Source organism: Eptatretus burgeri, chromosome 5 (assembly GCF_056783735.1).
Source record: "Eptatretus burgeri isolate ZD-2024b chromosome 5, Ebu_testis_v1, whole genome shotgun sequence".
In the NCBI taxonomy this organism is placed as follows: Eukaryota; Metazoa; Chordata; class Myxini; order Myxiniformes; family Myxinidae; genus Eptatretus; species Eptatretus burgeri.
In genome coordinates this window covers 123680338-123703008 of record NC_140965.1, presented here as the reverse complement: position 1 = coordinate 123703008, position 22671 = coordinate 123680338, and the positions used below count along the sequence as shown (strand labels likewise).

Here is a 22671-nt window from a genome sequence, read left to right as displayed (position 1 = left end):
GCGAAAAACGATTTTGATCTTTTCGTGACCTTGACCTTTGATCCAATTGGACCCAAGTGTTAATGGGGTCATCCAAGGTTCATTGCTCACCTGTGGATTAAATTTGATAGTGTTTGCTAAAGCTGTTTTGCGTAAAGTTGCTCACAGACAGACAGACAGACAAACAAACAAACAGAAAAACAAACCGGACGATTACAATATCCCGCTCCCTCCCTCCGGGGGGCGGGATAATTATGATGTCATTTAAAAAAATCACACTTATTCCCCATGAGAAGTACTTGTCATGTGCCAAGTTTAGTTTCAATTTTTTCTTTGGTGCAGTTTAGTACTGCAGCAGAGCAAACCAATTGTTCAAATTTGCATAAAAGCACCAAAATTGGTACACATGTAGAATAATGTATTCCGAACAATTCTAGATATGGAGCCACCCGAGATTGTGCCTTGGTCAGCTTTGCCACTTACTTTTGATGAACTCTACCATGTGGTGAATTTTCGTGAAGATGTGTTTACAATTGTGACCTGTAGGTGACAAACAGGAACACAGACACAGGCAGACAGAAAAGGAAGGCTCTTCCCAATTCAGTGATGCACTTTGCAATAGCTGTTTAACTTTCAAGTTAATAGGATGTGAATTGACAATGTTTCAGATGAAAATTGATTATTTTACAAGAACTTTGACCTTGAGTTGACTGAGATCTTTTGACAAAAATGGGTTGTTTCCCCAAATCAGTGACCCAATATTTAAATCCTCAACTTTCAAGTCAATCGGATGAAAAAAAAAAGACTATTCTAGAAATTCAACCTCAACACGACAATTGAAATTTGACCTCAAAATCAATACGATTCATAGTTGTGACTACCTCTCCAATTTGGTAAAGTCCACGAAGATCGGTTTAGAATTGTGACCTGTAGGCAATTGACAGACAAATGAAAAATCACTCGTAGAGTGACAACTTGGCGAAACGGAACGGCACTCGGAAGAGAACATACCTCCACCAGGCTGAATAGTTTGCATGTTGTATGCCACAGATAGGTCGGATCTGAATCTGGACCTTAACCAACATCGTATCGGCTTGTTCTTGTAACATAACCAACTCATCCACTGAGTTTTGTCATTCGTCCACAACTTTTTAAGACATCGTGCTATTCACAGTTTTTGGCCCAATGTCTAAATGGTGAAGAATCACTTAAATAAACTCTCATTTCCATTCTGATCCTCAGCAAAATCGATCGTATTCTTCCTCGTCACACACCCAACATCTCCACCAAGTTTCATTCGAATCCGTCCACAACATTTTGAGATATGCAATATCGTTTTTAGCCTCATCTATCAATGGTGAAGAATCACTTGAAAATTAAATAATCCTCGTATCCGTTCCGGATTTCGATCATCATCAAAATCGAATCAATTCGTCCTTGTCACACACCCAGCATGTCCACCAAGTTTCATCCGAATACATCCACTACTTTTTGAGATATAATGCGGTCATTTTTGGCCCTATCTCTCAGTGGTGAAGAATCTCTGAAAAAATTCAGATCCAGATCTGGATTTGGATCTTCATCAAAATTAAGGGCTGCTGTCCTTTGCCGGTCAACTATACACGCACAAAATTTCAGAAAGATTGCTTGGAAATTGTGTCCAAAGATCGAGTGACAAACAGACAGACAGACAAACATGGCAGCCCAACATACTTGGCGAATTTTTTTTTCTCCAAGGAGCAAACAAATGGACCCAAATGGAATACCCTGTACTCTGGCAAGGGTAAAATGTAGTTTTAAAAAAACCCATAAAATAAATATCTGAATTACGCTATTGTTTAATTTAATTTTTGTTTGTAAAACCTCTTCTGTAAGGATGAATTTTGAGGTACCTACTTGATGAGGTGTGTGCATTGCAAAGGAAATATTGTGCAAAAGAACAACATGGGGAACCAAAGTAGTTTTGAGCAACAAAACGAAGGTACTTCCACTGGGAACTCTTTTCATGTACACCTTTGTTTACCTATTTCTCACTCGTTCATCGCCTGTTTATGTCGCAGCAATTTGACATGTCCATGGACTTTTGTATCGGCTCACTCCATAGATTAGGCAGCGATTTCCTCCCGATGTGTCTTGACCAGCATTGCAGGGGAATCGTGGAAGAAGAAAAAGAACAAAACCGAGGCATGGGAGTTGGAAGAGAAGATCCATATGGTGGACATCCTCTCATTGACTCTGATGAACTCAAGGGTAAGAATGCTGGTTTTAAATTTTGATGTTAATCTTGATGTGATTTGTCAAGTAATTGGATGTGAGATTGAGCATTTGAGCTTCTGGCTGGGACTTCAAGATAGATAGGTACACATCTACCAGACCAATCAAACATTTTTTCACTCATTTTTTCACTTGGAAGCACAGGGGAGGTAATTTGGGACATAAAGGCAAGTGCCTCCATTCTCTGGACTTTATCCAAACTTCAAGACAACAGGTGCTAATTGGCCATTAGTGTCTTGTTGGTAAATATTTGCTCCGTTCAGCTCCTGCAAGCAATTACAAGCTCCCAGCGTTCACCCCCCCCGTGCCTGTAATGCATCCCGAGCCCCACTCGTGTTAATCATGGAGGGTCCATCACATGCTGTGGTTGAGTGAACAACTGGGCAGAAATTATTGTGGAGATCTGGTGTGGGTGGGGCTAAAGTGGTGATGTGCCTATCGGCGGCTGAAGTGACTCCAAGAGGCTGTTTTGATCCACCTTTCGGCCCAGCCCTAGCTGAGCGTTTATGAAAAGGTCAGAAGGGCCACTACTTGGTGTGTTAGTTCCTGGCTTTTGTCCTGCATTTGGTTCTTTGCTTTGGTCTTGTGTTGTTGTAGGCTCTGGGGCTTGTTCTGTCCGGTACTGGGCTTGCTTTATGGTGCTTCGCAAGAGAACAACCAGGGCTCAAACAGCGGCACTCACATTGGCGGTTGGTGCTGGGGAGCCAGAGTTTTTGGTGGATGGAGAAAGCGCAGTACTTATGGCTGAAGCCAAGCCACACATACATACTCTAGATTCTCACACAGTAGGCTATTTATGTCACGCATTCTTTTCTTTGTTTTCATGCTATATCATTGTACTTGAACACAGGAGCTCGATGAGTCCTTTGCTGCCACCATTTGTCCTTTTAAGGGCATCACCACTGATATGCACTTCCACAGTTTCCTCTTGGAACACATCACCACATGCACTACGAGAACCCAACGCACCTCTACGATCAAGCACTTTTAGACACCATCATTATTCCTCCTTTTGACCCCTCACTTTAGCGTTTGGGTCGTGGGGGTATGACTGCCCCGCCCATTGAGCAAAGAGGCCAATAAACCTCATCCTTTCTCTCTCCTCTTTCTAGTCTCATCTCTCCTTCTACTGTCTCCACTCCAGTCTCGCCCCCCCCCCCCTGCTCTGTCTGCGATTTGTCCCCACCATATTTCCGCAGGGTGTTCAAGGCCTACCAACAACCCCCTTCTGGTAAAACTACCAAAATCAAGAATCACTGCTCGCCTTCACTTTTTCATCCCTCTTTTTTCCCACCTCTGGAACAAACTTCCACACTTTCTTCAATCTAACTCTTCCCTCCAGGTTTTCAAAACAGCTGTTCACCCCCATCTCTTATCGTCCCCCGTTCAAAACCTCAATCTTTTCTACCCCATTAATCCACCCCAAACCAACCTCCTTCAAATTCCCTGCTTTCCTTCCTGAAAGTCCCTGTCGTGTAAGGACCTGATTGTCCCTGTAGTGTCCATCTTGTTTACCCTGTGTACCCCACCCCATCTCTCTCCCTTCCATAGATCTCCTCCTGTATCTGTTCCGCACTTTTTTTTTCCTTCCCTCTCCTGCCCCTCTTGTCTTTTGCTCCCATTGTTATACATTCTGTGGGTTAGCCCTCATTCGAGCCTCGACAGTCTACACAAAAACTAAAAATAAAACAAACCCTGAAGACCCGAAAAGTCCCCGAGGACAAAAATGACCCTGAGGACCCAAAAGACCCCTTAGACCAGTGTTTCTCAACCTTTTTTTTTATCCAACGCCCAACTTTGGTTTTCCCAAAAAATCGTACGCCCCACCATGATTGGAGACACTACAGTATATACTACATATAAGGAATTACCCTTGACGAAAAGCGAGTCATAGTGACGTAACAGCGTTGAATTGATCAAGGGCACGCCTTACGGGCGGATTGGCTAACAAGGGCGCGGTGAAGCAGTTTTTAGTTATGACGCTATGAGGCATCAGTCACAGCTTCAAACTTTTGAAAATTTGAAAGTGCAAAGCTATGAAAGCAATCATATATTGATTCATTAATTCTGAATCCTCATGCCCCACCAAAATATTGCCACGCCCCACCTTGAGAAACACTGCCTTAGACCTTAACAGCATTTATACATCTTCCACCCTTCAGACAGATTACACAGCTTTGACCCTTGATCATTTAGATCACCTGGACCTCCTTCTATCACAAATAAATTTCAAATAAATATAATATCAATCACTAATATTACAAAAAAAACCAATGTCACCTGCAGGGTGACCCTTATCTTGCCAAAAGGTGACCACGTGTGACTTCTTTAAGGTCACACTGAGGTGAACAGATCTGCTATCCACCAGGAGGGACTCCTTGAGGAATATCTGCCTACGAGAGATTCCGATGAGAATCGGTGTACAGAGTAACCATGAAAAATATGCGTTTGCCTCATAACGTCACCAAATGACGTCGTAATGTCTCAAGCTTGACATATCGAGGTGTTCAATTTGAGGTACTACACGATATGGTTCCTAAAACTTGAAAATTTGACCTTGGGGTCAAATATGTTTGACCTCAGGTGCTAACCATGAAGGTCAAGGCCAATCGCCACCAAAAACTAATCAGCTGAGCGCCAGACCATATACTACATTCCCATAACATTTGGAGATGATTCGATTAAAATTACTCAAAAAATAAGGGTTTTGTCGACCTCCATGATTTACCGCAAAGTGACCTTGACCTTTTACCTTGACCTTGACCTTTATGTGTGCTGAAGGGTATTGTAATAATAGTACGATATGTGTACCCACAAGAGTTTCCGATGAGAATTGTGCTCTACAGAGTGATATAAAGGTGAAAAATCCAATGATTACAGACAAACAAACAAAAAAACTTACCAAGTAACAGATCTTGCAAAAACTTCGTTTTGGCAAGATAATAAGTTAGTAGAGAAGAAATGTTTGTATTATGGTTGGTGTAAATCATGACAACATAGCGAATCTGTGACGTCAATCTCTGCAACGGAGAGGCGAGCTTAGCGAGCCGACGAAGACTGGTGTTGGCTTCGCGTTTAGGGTTGTGGGCTTGGGATCTTCAGGTCCTAAGTTCAAGCCCTGTTTTCTGCTGAATTAACACCAGGTGGGGTTGACTCAGCCTGTCATCCTTCTGAGGTTGGTGAAATGAGTACCAGTGTACTGGTATAGTAGCAAAGCATCAGCGGCAGCCACGCCCAAACAAAATGATAGCTACCAGGCAGCCAAGCTGTCATATATATATATATATATATATATATATATATATATATATATATATATATATATATATATATATATATATATATATATATATATATATATATATGCAAGAAGAAAAAGAAAAAGTGAGCAAATCCATGCTCGTATTCCTGATATTAGGTTTAGTGATGGGGTGATTTATTATTGTTTGCTTCATTATGCATTGCTGGTTATGGTGACAAACATAGTTTCTCTGGAGCTCTGTCTCTTTCATACTGACTCCTTTCTTCTCTGCTCCTGAATATGTCCACTTTAATGTGCCGTAATGATTTTTGGTGGCTTTTTGTTTTTCCTCCCATAGACTGCTCAAAAGATACATTTGTAGAAGTTGGAATGCCTCGATTCTGCAGTTATGATTGCATGGCATATTTGGATGGGACACCAACACAGAGCCCAAGCAACAAGTATGCCACCACAACAGTATCATCGATATACATTGCCCTGTCGAAACCTCATGGGACACTGCTTTCCATTTGTGAAAGCTTCCCACAAATGACAAATATCATTAACAGACCAACTCTAAAGATCATTAACACATGCACTTTCACTTCACAGTCACACAGCAACATGTCCATGAGGAAGGAATTGATGGAGTTGCAACAAGGAATGAGAATTGATTGTTGAAATGTTTGGGACCTTTATCAGGATGATTAAAAAATAACCCTCTATCCTTCAGTAAACTATTGTGAATGACATCATTAAATGAAAGGCTTTATAAAAAGCAATAGAAGACTCATGACATGCAATCTCCATGATGGGATCACAAGAAAACCTTTGAAGAATCATGACGACGTCGCATGAGCACCATATTGTTGTGAAATGCAGTTACAAATATTCATTGGAACACCAAAGAAGAGCAATTGCAAGCATCCATTTCATCGTGGTGGCCAATACAGTCCTGCATGGAGTGGTGCAAAGAAAAGAACCCTCGAAATGTGAGGAAACAGGTTTTTGTGGAACAATGAATGGAAAGGTCTCTGAAGTGTCTTGGAAAGATAATTACTGATTTAACAACGAAAGATCTCATAGATCACTTCACCCTGTGCAGTCTTGAGTGTGGGCAATAAACGGACATTGGTGGGGCCTGCAAGCAGCAAATCTGAATGGCGAAGATGAAGTAAAATGCTGTAATATTTTGTCCAAGTACTGAAAGGGTTTTGAAAGTGCCAACAAGGCTATTCATGTTCGACATCATTCAAGTCGATAATTCAATTAAAATAAAATAAAGATTTTAAAATTTGTAGAATTATTTCCAGAACTTTACCACTGTTGATGCAGCATCTTTTGCGCTACCTTATTAAACACGATTCATTATTTATTTGTTCCTGTTGTTTGTGTCCTTTCTGGCATCCTCTAAAACAGAATGTTTCCTGTTTGGAATGATTTTCAAATTTGTTTCACTGCCAGACAGAGTGATCAATATTATCTCACAACTTTCTGCGCATGTGTGATCGAGACAAGTTCAGACACAAAGTGCTGTTCAACGTCTGGTTCGTTTTCCAATTTGTGTTCAAAATATATAATTGGATTGAAATCAAGTTGTTCCTCCATCATAAACTGACGTTTGTGCATGATAGACAGACAGACAGACAGAAATGAACCAATTGCTTAACCCCACCTTTCTTTTCTCACGTGTGTGGTAAGGGAATGCATTATGTGAGGAATGGAGGAAAAGTCGATCTCTGTGTGGACGTTCTCATAACTGAAAAGATGTGTCCCATGACTTTTGGCAGTATATAATATATCAAAATACAGGTATTATTGGTGGAAAAGGATTCTTTATTCACGTTTCAAAGTATGCTGGTGGGCACTTCTTTCAGCTTTCTTTTCCAAAGGAGAATGCATTGTTTGAGCAATTTTCAGAATTGCATTTCATGTAACTACCAATGCGCTCACTTTCAGACTCATAAACAAATTAAACTTAGTTTATCATTTAATGTCTTTGAGTATTTATGATTGAAGGACAATTATTATTGAATGTCCATTCTCAAACAATTGTATGATATGATGTTTTGCAATATGTTCCCATTTTCTATTGATAATCATGTCACCATCTCTTCCACCGAGTTGTACTAAGTAACACACTTGCATTGAAGTGGTGTACCAAGAAAAGGTTAGTGATGCACTAATAATCTGAAAGAAATTTGATTGTGATGGTTTATCCACTTATTGATTATTTTGCTCTCTCAATCTGGGTTCCTCAACTCTCTGCATTACGGCAGATTGATTGAGCTTGGAGTGGAACAACATGAGGGCCCAAGTGGGAAAGATATTCGTGGTTCATCACAACATGCAGGTGCTTCAGAGAGTCTCATTCGTCGGACACATTCTACTTACTCCAGCCTTCAGGTTTGGCTTAAATAGTTAGGTGTGTGTTTGTGTGTGTGCGCGCGTGCGTGTGCATGCTGACTTTGATATGCTGGCTGCTTGCATTTATCAATGTTTCATGTTAAATATCCAAGATAGTATATCTTATCATCATAAGTGTGTGTGCATGTGCATGTGCGTTGTTCATAAAGCATAACTTCCGGTTCCGGTTCTTGAGTGACGGTGGCGGTTCTTCAGGATATCTGCCAATTTTCTCAAAGATAAGTTTTCCAGTCGTTTTTGTCACGTTTTTATTGTCATTTTGTTATCTCTGTGTTTACTGTGTTTCTAGTTTAGTCTTGTGTTAAAACTTGTGCTAATTGTTGAGTTTTCGTCATATTTTCATTTCGGGCTTCCTTGAGGCCAACCCTTCTTCCTGTTTGTGTGCACGATCATGTTTATTGTATTTTCTCCTTATTAATCTCCGCCATCGAAGATGGATGGAGGTTACTGTTTTCACCCCTGTCTGTTTGTTTGTTTGTTTGTGAACAGTATTACGGAAAAACTCCTCAACGGATTTCGACGAAACTTGGTGGGGGGATTAGGTATGGTCCAAGGATCATGCCATTAGATTTTGGACTTGGTCCAAAGTCCAATATGGCCGCTATGGCGTCAATTTAGAAAAAATATTTGAATTTTTTTTTTGCATTTCTACATGTTTCAAGTGATTTCCAACCCAAAAAAAAAATGGAGAAAAAAAACCGGAAAAATTTGCAACTTTTTTCAAAAAAATTTCAATTTTATTTGAAAAATATTTCAATTTTTTTTGCATTTCTACATGTTCTAAGTGATTTCCACCCCCCCCCCCAAAAAAAATTGTTAGAGAAAAAAAAACAAAATTTTGCAACTTTTTTTTCAACAAAATTTCGATTTTTTTTTTTTTTTTTTTGCATTTCTACATGTTATAAGTGATTTCCAACAAACAACATGCCAAAATTATAATTGCGGCTGATTTTGGAACTTCAGGTGGATATACCCACGTAAAATCAATTTCTGTCTCAAGGAATCTCGTTATGACGAATGAATTGAGTATGTAAATGTTAAAAGTAAAAGGGAAAGTTGCAAACTATAACTCTGTGAGCACTGTTGACGTCAAATTGAATGAATAGGATATCAGGTTCACTTGAGTGACCTAGCAGTATTGGCGGTGGAGGTTTTGCACTCTACTGAGTGCTCCCCCTTGAGTTACCATCAGTATTTATTTTCTCAATTTTTCCTTCCACCCCCCTCCTATCCCTCGCAACTATAGCCTCCGTTTCATGTCTTAAAATATAAAAAAATACAACAAAAAATACCTTTCATCTCACGTTGTACCCCACGTGACCATGTGACTAACTGTACTGATTCTTCTTCCTCCTTCTTCTGTCGATCTACATCTACTACTTTTGCCAACCCACATCTCCCGCGATGAGGCTGAGTCTTTGGGTCTCTCACTCTCTCACCGCAGGCAGGTCAGTGGTCTTTCTGTCTTCTACCATCTCCTCTCTGGCCTCGCCCCCCTACTCTGTCTAAGATATGTCCCCCCCCCCATATTTCCGCAGGGTGCTGAAGGTCCACCAGCAACCCCCTTCTGGTAAAACTACCAAAATCAAGAATCACTGCTCGCCTTCACGCTTTCATTCCTCTTTTTTCCGCTTTTTGAATAAGCTCCCACACCCTCTCCAATCAATCTTCCCTTCAGGTCTTCAAAGCAGCTGTTCACCATCATCGCTTATCTTCCCCCATCAAAAACCACGATCTTTTCTTCCCTTGCAAATCCATTCAAAATGCACCTCATTCAAATTCCCTGCTTTCCTTCCTGAAAGTCCCTGTCGTGTCCATCTTGTTTATTCTGTGTACCCCACCCCATCCCTCTCCCTTCCGCAGGTCTCCTCATGTCTCTGTTCCCCACTGCTTTGTCCTTCCCTCTTACACCCCTCTTGTCTCCTGCTCCCTTGGTGTACGTTTCTGTGTGTTAGCTCTTATACGAGCTTCGACAGTGTATAGGAAAAAAAATACTCATAATAATAACGAGAACTGCCAATTTATATCTGCTTTCAGTGATAACCGGGTACCAAGATGTATGGCTTTGACACAACCCTGCTTTGATACAACACGGGACTGACAAGTTACCGACCGAGTAACACGATGTGTTCAATCTATTTATTATTGATGCAGTTAGCCCTTTTTCCTGGGGACATTGTCAGTATCACTTGAATTGCCATTTATATTACTTGAACATGAAGCAATAAATGTGTGGGAAATGTCACCATGGGTCCACAGGGTGAACTGGAACTCCACCGATTAATACGAAGCCCCCATACGTCTCTCTACTATGCGGGATTGATGAGTTATGAACCCAGTACCATGCTGCATTCAATCTGTTCCTGAATACATAGTCGGTATAAATTGCATTGGTTTTAAATAACTTGAACACAAAGTAATAAATATGGACCCCATTGGTACAGAGGGTAAAGCGGGATTCCCCTGAGTCTAATGCGGCCTCACACGTTTCTCTGCGACGCGGGATTCACAAGTTATGCATCGAGGAACAAGCCACGTTCCATCTATTTATTATGTACACAGTTGACCATTTTTCCTGGGGCCATCATTGGCATCAATTGAATTGTGACGACTGTACCCTCAAATGCATGCAGGTGCAGCCGCCAAGTGAGCATTATGCAAAAAAAAAAAAAAATTCTAAAAGTTCTCAGATTCAAATAATTAAATAATTCTGGCTGCCATACCTTGTGGCTGACAAGTTGAAATTTAAAATTTACATTTCCCATGTCTGTTAAATCATAATTGTGAAGTTTCACATTGATTGATGCAGTGATTCTGGAGTAAACATTTAATATTTTACTTCAATCCAATATGGTTGCCAAACCATGTGGCCGATTGGGTTGATGTTTGAAACTTAAATTCCACATTCAAACTACATCATAACTGTGATGTTTCATATTGCTTGATGCAGCCGTTCCAGAGTAAACATTATTTAATATTTTCCTTCAATCCAATATGGCTGCCAAACCATGTGGCCGATCAGGTTGAAATTTAAAACATACATTTCCCATGTATGCAAGATCATAACTTTGGAATCAATGCCAACCTTCAGAGTAAACATTATTTAATATTTTTCCTTCAATGTAATATGGCTGCCAAACCATGTAACCTACATCAAAAGGAGAAGGGAACTTTTTATTCATCATGGATAGGCAGTCATTCCTAAAAAAGTTTTGCCTTAATCTGTTCAGCCATTTCAGAGAAGACTTTTTAATTTTTTAATTTTCAATCCAACATGGCTGACAAACCACATGGCCTATGACATGATAAACTTGAATTCTGCCTCTAATGGGGTAGGGGATCACGCTTGTTAAGTTTTGTGTTAATCAATAATGTGCGTTTTTCTATCCAAGATGGCCGCCAAACCACACGACTTGTGATGTCAGAATTTTTACGCTATATGCAGCAATGGGATTACATTATAGCTACAAAGTTTCACTTTGATAGGATAAGTGGTTCCAGAGAAAACATTATTTAATATTTTCATCAATCCAATATGGCTGTCAAACCATTTGACCTATCAATTATTCATGAACAAACTTATATTCGCTACTCGTGAAGAATGTGCCCGTGAAGTTTCCCCTTGATATAGTTTGCTGTTCTGGAGAAGAAGATGTTTAAAGGTTTTAGGATAAATTCAATATGGCCACCAAACCATGTGACCTATCAATTAGAAATTAACAAACTTGTAAAAGGATGTCTTCGGGAACGTGTTTGTAAAGTTTCGCCTCAATCTGTCCAGCTGTTCTGGAGAAGAACAGAAAAAAATATAAAATTCAAAACAAAATGGCTGCCGAACCACGTGACTTGTAACGTCAACATGTTTTTTTCTTCATTGAGTTGCGTAGATGATGGTCAAGAAATTTCAAAAATTTTGGATGCAACGTTCTACGTGTAGAATTTTCACCACGATACCACTTCACCGATGACGTCACGAAAAATAGCACTTCTTCCCCATAGAGAGGTCTTGCAACGTGCCGAGTTTCAAGTTTTTTCAAGACAGAAGGTACAGCAGAGCGTGGAGTGGAGCCTGATATTGGCTTAGTGGTTCAAGTGGCGGCTTGGGATCCTAGTGTCCTGAGTTCAAGCCCCGTTGGCCGCTGAATTAATACACCAGGGGGTTGACTCAGCCTGTCATCCTTCCGAGGTTGGCGAAATGAGTACTAGTGTGTTCTGGTATAGAGGGGCACTGCATCAGCGACACATCCCGGCAGCTAAGCTGCCATACGCAAGAAGAAGAAGAAGAGGGTGGAGTCATCAGCAAAGTTAAAGAGGATTTTCCGGAGTTGAAGAGATCATTGATGAAAACCAGAAAAAGATCAGGGCCCAGAACGCTGCCTTGAGGAACTTCAGCCTGGACAGGAAGAGGGGATGAAAGAACTCCATTAAGGGCCACATGTTGACTGCGACAGGAGAGGAAGTCTGAGAGCCATGAGTGGAGATGGCCTTGAATACCATGGGAAGAGAGTTTGGTGAGCAGGGTGCTAGACCGTATCGAAAACATGCAATATGTTGAGCGAGATGGCTCTGATCTCATGTCTGGCATTGAGGACGTCCATCCATTGTTGGGAGATCAGAAGCAGCATATCCAGGGCAGAGTGACCTGGTCTGAAACCAAATTGCAGATCAGAAATCAAGTCATTGGAGAAGAGAAAGGATTTAATGTCTGAAGCGATGATGGATTCAATAACCTTGCTGATGATTGGGAGAAGGCTGATTGGTCTGTATTTGCAGAGATCTGTTTTTGCACCTTTTTATGCAGGGCAGTAATGTTTGCTGATTTCCAAGTAGATGGCAGATGACCTTGAGCAAATGAGAGGGTGAATAGTACAGAGAGAGGGTGAGCAGGAGCAGCAGAGCAGGTTTTTAGTACCCATGGTCTGATGCAGTCTGGACTGGTTTCAAAATCTGAATCGAGGTTTGACAGCAAGCTCTCCACCTTGTCAGGACCAAGACCAGCACAGAGTCCAGGAACAGCTGGGTGCAACTGGGTAAGGTGTGTGCAGAAATCGATGGGTTTGGGACACAAGGTTTCAAAGCAGTTTCAACTTTTCACGTGCAGTATCAACTGTGCAGCCATTTCAGGTAAGGGAGGCGATGGTTGATGAACATACACCAGAAACAGACTTAACCAGATGACACCAGGATTTGGAGAAGGGAGAGAGGTTTGAAAGTTCACACTTGAGATTCGAAAGATGTTGTTTCCTGGCTCTCCTGAGGGTGGACACACTTGTTCTGAGCTTTGTGGAAGGAAATAAGATTGTCTTCAGGAGGATTTGCCTTTCATGAGGCGAAGGCAAGTTGTTTTATGACAACTGATTCACCCCAAGCTTCAGTGTACCATGGGCTGGACGAAGGGTAAGACAACTGAAGACGAGAAGGGATAAATGTGTGAGAGAGAGAGAGAGAGAGAGAGAGAGAGAGAGAGAGAGAGAGAGAGAGAGAGAGAGAGAGAGAGAGAGAGAGAGAGAGAGAGAGAGAGAGAGAGAGAGAGAGAGAGAGAGAGAGAGAGAGAGAGAGAGAGAGAGAGAGAGAGAGAGAGAGAGAGAAAGTGAGAGAGCAAGTGAGAGAGCAAGTGAGAGAGCAAGTGAGAGAGCAAGTGAGAGAGCAAGTGAGAGAGCAAGTGAGAGAGCAAGTGAGAGAGCAAGTGAGAGAGCAAGTGAGAGAGCAAGTGAGAGAGCAAGTGAGAGAGCAAGTGAGAGAGCAAGTTTCTTTGAAATAATTCCCAGGACGAGTTGATGTTGGAGAGAATAGAAATGGGAGACCAGTCCAGAAGTTTGATGGCTGCTTTGAAGTCCATGCCAGTCATCCTGAATGAAATGCCAGACTCGTGAGCACTGGGGTGGTTCTCTAAAACGGGCAGAGAGATGACCACTTTCACAACATATGGTCAGATGAAGTGATTAGAGCAGAAGAAGAACAGCAGACATTTTCTGCGAAATTGGTCAAAATCAAATCCATCGGAGATGGAGTACAGTTGGCTGAGAACCAGGTTAGGAAGTTGACAGGTTGTGTCGGTCCCAATGAGTCACAGAAATCCTTTGTTGAAATGGCAGGTGAGAGAGGTACCTACACCCAGCCAACTGGCATGAAGGCAAGTGAAGTCACCACATATGAGGAAGAGAGAGTTTGGATGAGAGGATATAAGTTAGTCCATGTTTTCAGCGAGCAAGATGTAAATAAAACCAATGTCACCCGCAGGGTGACCCGTATCTTGCCAAAAGGTGACCACGTGTGACTTCTTTAAGGTCACACTGAGGTGAACAGATCTGCTATCCACCAGGAGCGACTCCTTGAGGAATATCTGCCTACGAGAGATTCCGATGAGAATCGTTCTACAGAGTAACCATGAAAAATATGCTTTTGCCTCATAACATCACCAAATGACGGCATAATGTCTCAAGCTTGACATATCTAGAAAGCACTCATCGAGGTGTTCAATTTGAGGTACTACACAATATGGTTCCTAAAACTTTAAAATTTGACCTTGGGATCAAATATGTTTGACCTGAGGCGCTAACCATTAAGGTCAAGGCCAATCGCCACCAAAAATTAATCAGCTGAGCGCCAGACCATGAACTATATTCCCATGAAGTTTGAAGACGATCCAATCAAAATTACTCAAAAAAATAAGGGTTTTGTCGACTCCCCTGATTTGCGACAGTGACCTTGACCTTTGACCTTCAAAATTTTGTGCGCTGAAAGGGACCTCTATAGGCCTCTGATATGCGAAGTTACAAAAATTTCCAATGATAACTGTGCTCTGCAGAGTGATTTATACGTGATTACAGACAAACAAACAAACAAAAAAAAAACATACAAGCTGACTAACATATCTTGCAAAAACTTCGTTTTGGCAAGATAACAAAAAAACAACAAAAGAAAACATATAAACCAATGTTACCTGCAGGGTGACCCGTATCTTGCCAAAAGGTGACCACGTGTGACTTCTTTAAGGTCACACTGATGTGAACAGAGCTGCTATCCACCAGGAGCGACTCCTTGAGGAATATCTGCCTACGAGAGATTCCGATGAGAATCGTTCTACAGAGTAACCATGAAAAATATGCTTTTGCCTCATAACGTCACCAAATGACATCATAATGTCTCAAGCTTGACATATCTAGAAAAGCACTCATCGAGGTGTTCAATTTGAGGTACTACACGATATGGTTCCAAAAACTTGAAAATTTGACCTTGGGGTCAAATATGTTTGACCTGAGGCACTAACCATGAAGGTCAAGGCCAATCGCCACCAAAAATTAATCAGCTGAGCGCCAGACCATGAACTATATTCCCATGAAGTTTGAAGACGATCCGATCAAAATTACTCAAAAAATAAGGGTTTTGTCGACTCCCCTGATTTGCGACAAAGTGACCTTGACCTTTGACCTTGACCTTCAAAATTTTGTGCACTGAAAGGGATCTCTATGGGCCTCTGATATGCGAAGTTACAAAAATTTCCAATGATAACTGTGCTCTGCAGAATTTTTTATACGTGATTACAGACAAACAAACAAACAAAAAAAAAACATACAAGCTGACTAACATATCTTGCAAAAACTTCGTTTTGGCAAGATAATGAAGTCATCACTGTTTGGAAGAGCACAAAGCACAAGGTGGTGAAGGGATGAGTCGTAGTGGGGAGTAATAAGAGAGAATGTAGGATAGGGTGGGGTGGGGGCAAGATTGGAGGAGTTAAGGAGGGGGTAGAACAGGGAAGGAGTGAGGAGGAGGGAGATTTAAGGAGGTGGGATGAATTTGCACTGAAGTTGAAAAAACAAGAAGGATCAATAATAATTGAATACGAACAAGCATTGCAAAATGAGATTTTAAAAATTTGGAAGTCAGAGATTCGTTTAAATACATTGGAGGATGGATGGAATTCAGAGAAATCGAGAGAATGAAGGAAGCATTGTAACAGATGAAATTTTTCGACACAGGATGAAAGAAAGTGAGATTGGAAATGTGGAAGGAAAGGAAGAAGGAAGGGGAAGAGTCCATAGGGGAACTCGTGTGGTTTTGGGGGGGGAAATGTGAGAAGGGAAAATATTCTTTCTTTTTTATTTTATTTTTTACATTTTAAGACATGAAAGAGAGAGTTTAGTTGGGAGGAATTGAGGGAGTGATGGAGGGATGGATAGTGGGGGGGGGGGGGAAAAACTGAAGGTGAAAAGGAGAAATACAACAAACAGATCGTGCACACAGACGGGGAGAAGGGTAGGCCTTAAGGAAACCCGATATGAAAGGATTTGATAGGATTCAGCTTCCTTCAGCTATTTAAATGTCTTCTTCATACCTGTTCTTTTCTTGAAGGGAATTGGTTTGAATGATTTTGATTGATTGATTGTCCAATCCCATAGATCCCGTTTTATTCATTTATTTATTTTAAATAGCGAGAACAAACTTTGGTACATCACGGGTGATGAAGTTTGAAGTTTCCTCAAAATCGTGTCTAGTTTCAGAGGAAAAAGCAAATACATATTTTGAGGGTCAAACCTGGACACTTTGAACCTCGTTCGACCCCGTTAGGTCTCAATTATTTTTTTTTAATTCTATGAACAAACTTAAGTTGCAACATACCAAGTGTAATTTTAGCCAAGTTTGGTCACAATCACATCAGCAGTTTCAGAAGCTGCAAGTGTTTGGAGACGGACGGACGGACGACGTGCCATGCCATAATCTCACAGTAACTACATTCCTGGAGAGCTAAAAATGGGAGGATGAATCAGAGCAATTTTTAATAATAATAATAATAATAATAATCATAATTAATAAGAGCTGAAGATGAGACATCTGTTGTTGATCTCTCATTGACTTCCTCCACTATTCGATTCACAATGATTGGCCACATAAATGCATATTTAAAATTTTAAATACAATAGTAGATGTGATTGTTAAGGAAATATTGGTGTTTCTTAAACTATTGTAATCAGCGTCACGTTCTCTGAACGTCTTGAATGCCCCACGTACCAACTCGAGCAAAATTAATCAGTAAAATAATGGATTAGACTTCCATTGTTTTACCGAATACGCGTATTATATTCAGAACATGTGTGCCGAGTCTCCATAGATCTTCCTTTCAGGGGAAAGGCAACACAGACCAGTCATAGATCACAAAAGTCCTGAATGTAATCTAAATGGTAAAGTAAAGGCATAGTCTATCACAGGCCATGTTATATAAGCATTGGAAGCAAGGAGGAGATAATATTGTTTATAGTCTAAAATCTGCATCTTCATTTTACAGTTGAAACGTCACAATCTGTTTCTATTTTCTCCATCAAAAATAAATAAATCATTTTCCCATTTCTTACTTGCTTGTAACATCCATATTCATTGATTCAAACACTTGCCTTTGGATACTGATCTTGGTTGAAATTACTCTCATAAATAATATACAGGATAGACAAAGTTTTATATTTGTCTTCAGCTCTAATTAATAATTACTTTCTTTGCTTTTTCCATCACCTTTTTCTTACACGTGATTTACATTACAGTAAACTACAAAAGGTGTGATATGAGAATCTTAACGTTTTAACAAGGTTTGAACCAAAATACCTTCTGGTGAAGCAATTGCTACAGATCTGAAACTTATTATATCTGCTCCTTTTGGGATGTGTGAAGTGCAAGACATTCCAGAAATACACTTGTACTGTTTGTACTAAATATATATCAAGCACCTCGATAAAGCACCTTATGAGATAATGCAAATGGGAATATGACTTGTTTGAACCTGTTGGATATGACTTTTCCATGGCCATTTATAAATCCACGTCAAAAATGTGTTTACCAATGTCGTCCCAAAATTGCTGCTGCTGTTTTCGTTTTCCTTGGGCAAACAATGAAACCTGTTTTCATTACATTGGACTTTAGCCTTGGTTTAGAATTCAAGTGGTTTTGAATTTGACCTGGACTGATGATGATGTTTTAACTTCCACATTCTGAAGCTCTGACTGAAGAAGATATCTAAATAATCGCTTCCTCTTCTCAAAAGACACCGTTGGACATTTGACATCCACCAACAGGCAACAACCAATGTTGGAAGATGCCTCGTCTGGCTTAACGTCTTTACAATGGACAACCCATACATCAATCCAATACCCTGCATGTGAAATATCAATCAGAGTGACAGATGATGGCTGGTTTGAGATTCAAATGGAGATTTGGATATGATGTGCATACATCATTTGCCCGACATTGCATGTCAAAGTAACATGTCCTTATTTCCATGGATAAATCAGTATAGTTCCAGGTGATTGGTTGCTTAAAGACAAATTATACAAAACCGTAGCTATTCAACACTAATTATGTTCTGTTTACCTTTTATCCCAGTTATTTGTGTTATTTCTACACAATATTATGTGAAACACATGCCTTATTGTCCGCTAAATCAATGCTTGATGTTCCTATCTCGAGTCCTTCGGTTTGCCTCCAAAGGATTTTATTTTCATGCCTTATTGCACAAGAAAGTTCTGAAATACTTCAGGGAGGAACCAAGCTCCATTACCATTAGTAAACAGCCTGAATCGGGCCGATCCAGTGGCTTTGACAGGGTGATTGTTTTTGCTTCGTAACTAGTTCCTGTGCCTTCAGCAAGTATTCACACCCCTCGACCTTTGTCACATTTTGTTGTGTTAAAGCCTGTATTTGAAATGGATTAAATAAAAAAATTGTCACCGACCTACACAAAATATCCCATAATGACAAAGTGAAAACAAGTTTGTAGAATTTTTACAAAATAATTAAAAATGAAAAGCTTAAATGTCTTGCATGAAGAAGTATTCAACTCCCTGTGTCAATACTTCATTGGAGCGCCTTTGGCAGCAATTACAGCTTCGAGTCTTCTTGGGTATGTCTATATCAGCTTTGCACATTGGATTTGGGGATTTTTTTCCCATTCTTCCTTGTAGATTTGCTCAAGCTCTGTCTGGTTGGACGGAGAGCGTCAGTGAACAGCAATCTTCAAGTCTTTCCACAGATTCTCAAATGGCATTCAAGTCTGGTCTTTGGCCGGGCCACTCAAGCACTTCCACATTTTTGTTCTAAAGCAATTCCAGTGTTACTTTGACTGTATGCTTGGGTTCATTATCCTGTTGGAACGTGAATCTTAACTACAGTTTTGGATGTTTTGCATTCTGAAGCAGGTTCTCCTCATTACCTGTATTTGGTTCCATTCAATGTTCCCTCTGTCCTTACAATCTCTCAGTCCCTGCCACTGAAAAGCAACCCCATAGCATGATGCTGCCACCACCATGCTTCATTGTGGGGATGGTGTTGGATGGCTATTGAGCTGTACTTGGTGTTTGGCAGATGTAGTGCTTTGCATTCAGGCCAAAGAGTTCAATTTTCATCTCATCAGACCACAGAATCTTTTACCTCATTCTCTCAGGCTTTCACATGCCATTTTGCAAACTCCAAGTGTGCTGTCATGTGCCTTTTTCTCAGGAGTAGATTCTGTTTGGCCACTCTCCCATAAAGCCTCCATTTGTGAAAAAGTGCTGCAGAGACTGCTGTCCTTCCGGAAGGTTCTCCCATCTCAGCCAAGGAACTCTGTAGTTCTGTCAGCATGGTCATTGGGTTCTTGGTCAACTCCCTGACCGAGATCCTTCTTGCCCAGATGCTCAGTTTAGGACGGCCAGCTCCAGGAAGAGTGTGGGTAGTTCCATATTCTTTCCATTTCCGATTGATCTCACTGTGCTCTTGGGAACTTTCAACACGAGAAATTGTTTTATACCCTTCCCCAGATCTATGCCTCCTCACAATTCTATCTCAGAGTTCTACTGACAGTTCCTTGGACTTCATGGTAAAGTTTCTGCTCTGACATGCACAGTCAACTGTGGGACCTCAGGGAGGAAGATGTGTTTCTTTCTAAGTCATTTCCAATCAATTGAATTGACCACATGTGGACCCCAATCAAATTGGAGAGACATCTCAAGGATGATCAAAGGAAATTGGATGCAACTGAGCTCAGTTTGGAGTGTCATTGCAAAGTTGTTGAATACTTATTGAAGAAGAGATTTCAGCTTTTCATTTTTAATTAATTTGTTAAAATTTCTCTAAACATGTTTTCACTTTGTCATTATGGGGTATTTTGTGTCGGTCGGTGACAATTTTTTTTAAATTCAATCCATTTCAAATTCAGGCTTTAACACAACAAAATGTGACAAACGTCGAGGGGTGTGAATGCTTGCTGAAGGCACTGTAACTAGTTACGAAGCAAAAACAATCACCCTGTCAAAGCCACTGGATTGGCCCGATTCAGGCTGTTTACTAAAGGAAATGGAGGTTGGTTCCTCCCTGAAGTATTTCCGAACTTTCTAGTGCAGATATGGCATGAAAATATAATCCTTTGGAGGCAAACCAAAGGACTCGAGGTTGGCACATCAAGCATTGATTTAACAAAAGTTTCGGAGTGTGAATACTTTTTGAATGCACTGTATGTGTAGTATTGTGGTGAGGGGCTACAGATGCTGCGCAAACCAGTTTGGAAAGCAATTTTGATGATTTGTGTGAAACGATAGGGTTCAAAATGTTCTCTACCTAACATAAATGTGAAACATGCATGTTTTGAGTGTCCTCTTATGTTCCGCCAAAACTTATTGAAGCCTCTTACACTGTGTACAGTACCGAAAAGTTGTCATTCGATTATATCATCAATGAGCTTTGAGAAAGAGCACTGAGAAAGAGATGTAGAGGTTGAGAGCACTGGCTTGATTACTAAAACATTTCTCAATGAATATCTTCCTCATTTTGTAGACTGTTGACTATGAACAGAAGAAGATTCTCGCGACAAAAGGTTAGTTTGCATTCCCTCACTTTTGGTGGTGTTGATGGGGTTGGGTGGGGTGGAGTGAGGGTTGGGCATGGAGAGGGGAAAGGGTTCAATTTAAGACTTTTGTGGTGAAAGAATGGTTCCTCCTCGTTGTTGTTGTATGTATGTATATGAATAAACAGCAACTATTTTCATAAAGACTCTCCATAATATGATCACATGACATTTACAGGAGCTTACATATCAAATGGAATGCTCCTGTAACCTATGGCAGCATTGGAGTTAAACCAAGAAAATAAAAACTAGAAAGGTACTTGGTCGACCTCCGCCAGGCTGAACAGTTTTTACGTTTTGTATTCCGCTGATGGTCTGAATCTGCATCTGGACCTCAAGCAAAATCTAATCGGCTTGTTCTTGTCACCTACCCAACTCATCCACCAAGTTTTGTCCGAATCCATCATAACTTTTTGAGATATCCTGCTCACAGACAAGCAGACAGGGGTGAAAACATAACCTCTGTCCACCTTTGGTGGCAGAGGTAAATGTGATGTTAACTTTACTCACACTTTACCAAGAAAATACCATTAAACACAAATATATGCATGCACGTGTGTTGAGTAAAGAGAACGTGTCAAAAATATGAATTGGTGTCGTTTTCATCATAAATAAACAGAAGATGAATGAAAATGAATTAAGAGAATAATACTTGATAGACTTGAAATTATAAATGTAAGAAAACAAGATGAACATTGATTGCTTCACACCTTGTTGTACCTACCTGTTCCTCACAGCAATGCAGAGGAAGCCTGTCGTTACTGAGGTGCGTGTTCCTACCAATCAGTGGAGTGGTCTTGGATTTTCAAAATCCATGCCTTCAGAGGCCATGAAACTACTTCGCCAGAATACCTACAAACCCTGCATGGCAACCACGCATGAGGTGTGAGCTCTGAGATGCAACACCCTTGCATGCACTTCACCGGGAAGACAGCTTTTATAGAAATCAACTCCACATGACACCAACTGAGCCATTTGTCTGTTATTCAGCCTAAATTGCCTTGTCTTCCATGAGGTCTCCCCGGGGCGCCGAGATGGAGGGGGGGTGGAGGGGGGAGGGGTGGGCAGTCGGGGTAACTACTCTGGGGCCCAGACATAATAGGGGGCCCCGTAATTATTCCTTCATTTTTTTTTTCATATAATGATTGTTTGTGCCGATAAAACACCGGGGGCAACTTTATTTTGTGTCTCCCTCCAAGCCACTCAGGGTGATTCCTTGACATGGGCAGTGACACCTTCCCTCCTAAAATAAACTACAGTGGGAACAATTTACATAATGACAATCACGGTAATCATAATATAATGGGTGTAAGCCTGAAACTTCTAATACACTTTTCTCCAAACATATTCTGTTCATACTTCCGAAATCTTCACATTATGTGTTCCATGTATTTACGCAGGTGATAGTGGATTCAAAAAATCGAATTTTGATAGAATTTTCAAAGAGTGAATCGATGACGTCACAATCAGCAGCGGTCCGGCGGCAAACCAACGGCCGGGTCCCAGACGACGTGCTTTACTAAACTAATTCCATGAGTTCATGACGTTTGTTCAACTCGGTATTTACGACTTTTATCCTGCCATGTTGTTAATCTGTTGATGGAGGTAATATAGAAACGATGAATATGTCAAATCGTTCGTATTACTCATCCGACACTGTGTCAAGGCCAACAATCTAAAGCAACCCATCTCAAATGCTACCATGGGCACCCAGACACACCACCAATATGAACTGAGCTGTTGAATGCGGTGCACAACATCCAAAAAAACTACCGTAACCGAGTATTGTGATCCGTACTGTCCCCCATACCCGTCGTAGACGGGTATCTGCTAGTGATGTAAATGTGCACAGGAGTGTTGGCCACACCCGATCTCCTTTAAATGG

General features: G+C 40.8%; 1 protein-coding gene across 6 annotated transcripts in view; it reads left to right on the top strand.

The window, feature by feature from the left end:
* BICC1 (BicC family RNA binding protein 1) overlaps positions 1 to 22671 on the top strand; it is a 360705-nt gene that overhangs the window by 295118 nt on the left and 42916 nt on the right. For all 6 annotated transcript variants that reach the window (XM_085883538.1, XM_085883536.1, XM_085883537.1 and 3 more), the window contains 5 exons: positions 2121 to 2229; positions 5853 to 5955; positions 7774 to 7900; positions 20717 to 20756; positions 21524 to 21669. In XM_085883538.1, coding sequence (XP_085739664.1) covers positions 2121 to 2229; positions 5853 to 5955; positions 7774 to 7900; positions 20717 to 20756; positions 21524 to 21669 — 525 coding nt within the window. The remainder of the gene's footprint in view (positions 1 to 2120; positions 2230 to 5852; positions 5956 to 7773; positions 7901 to 20716; positions 20757 to 21523; positions 21670 to 22671) is intronic.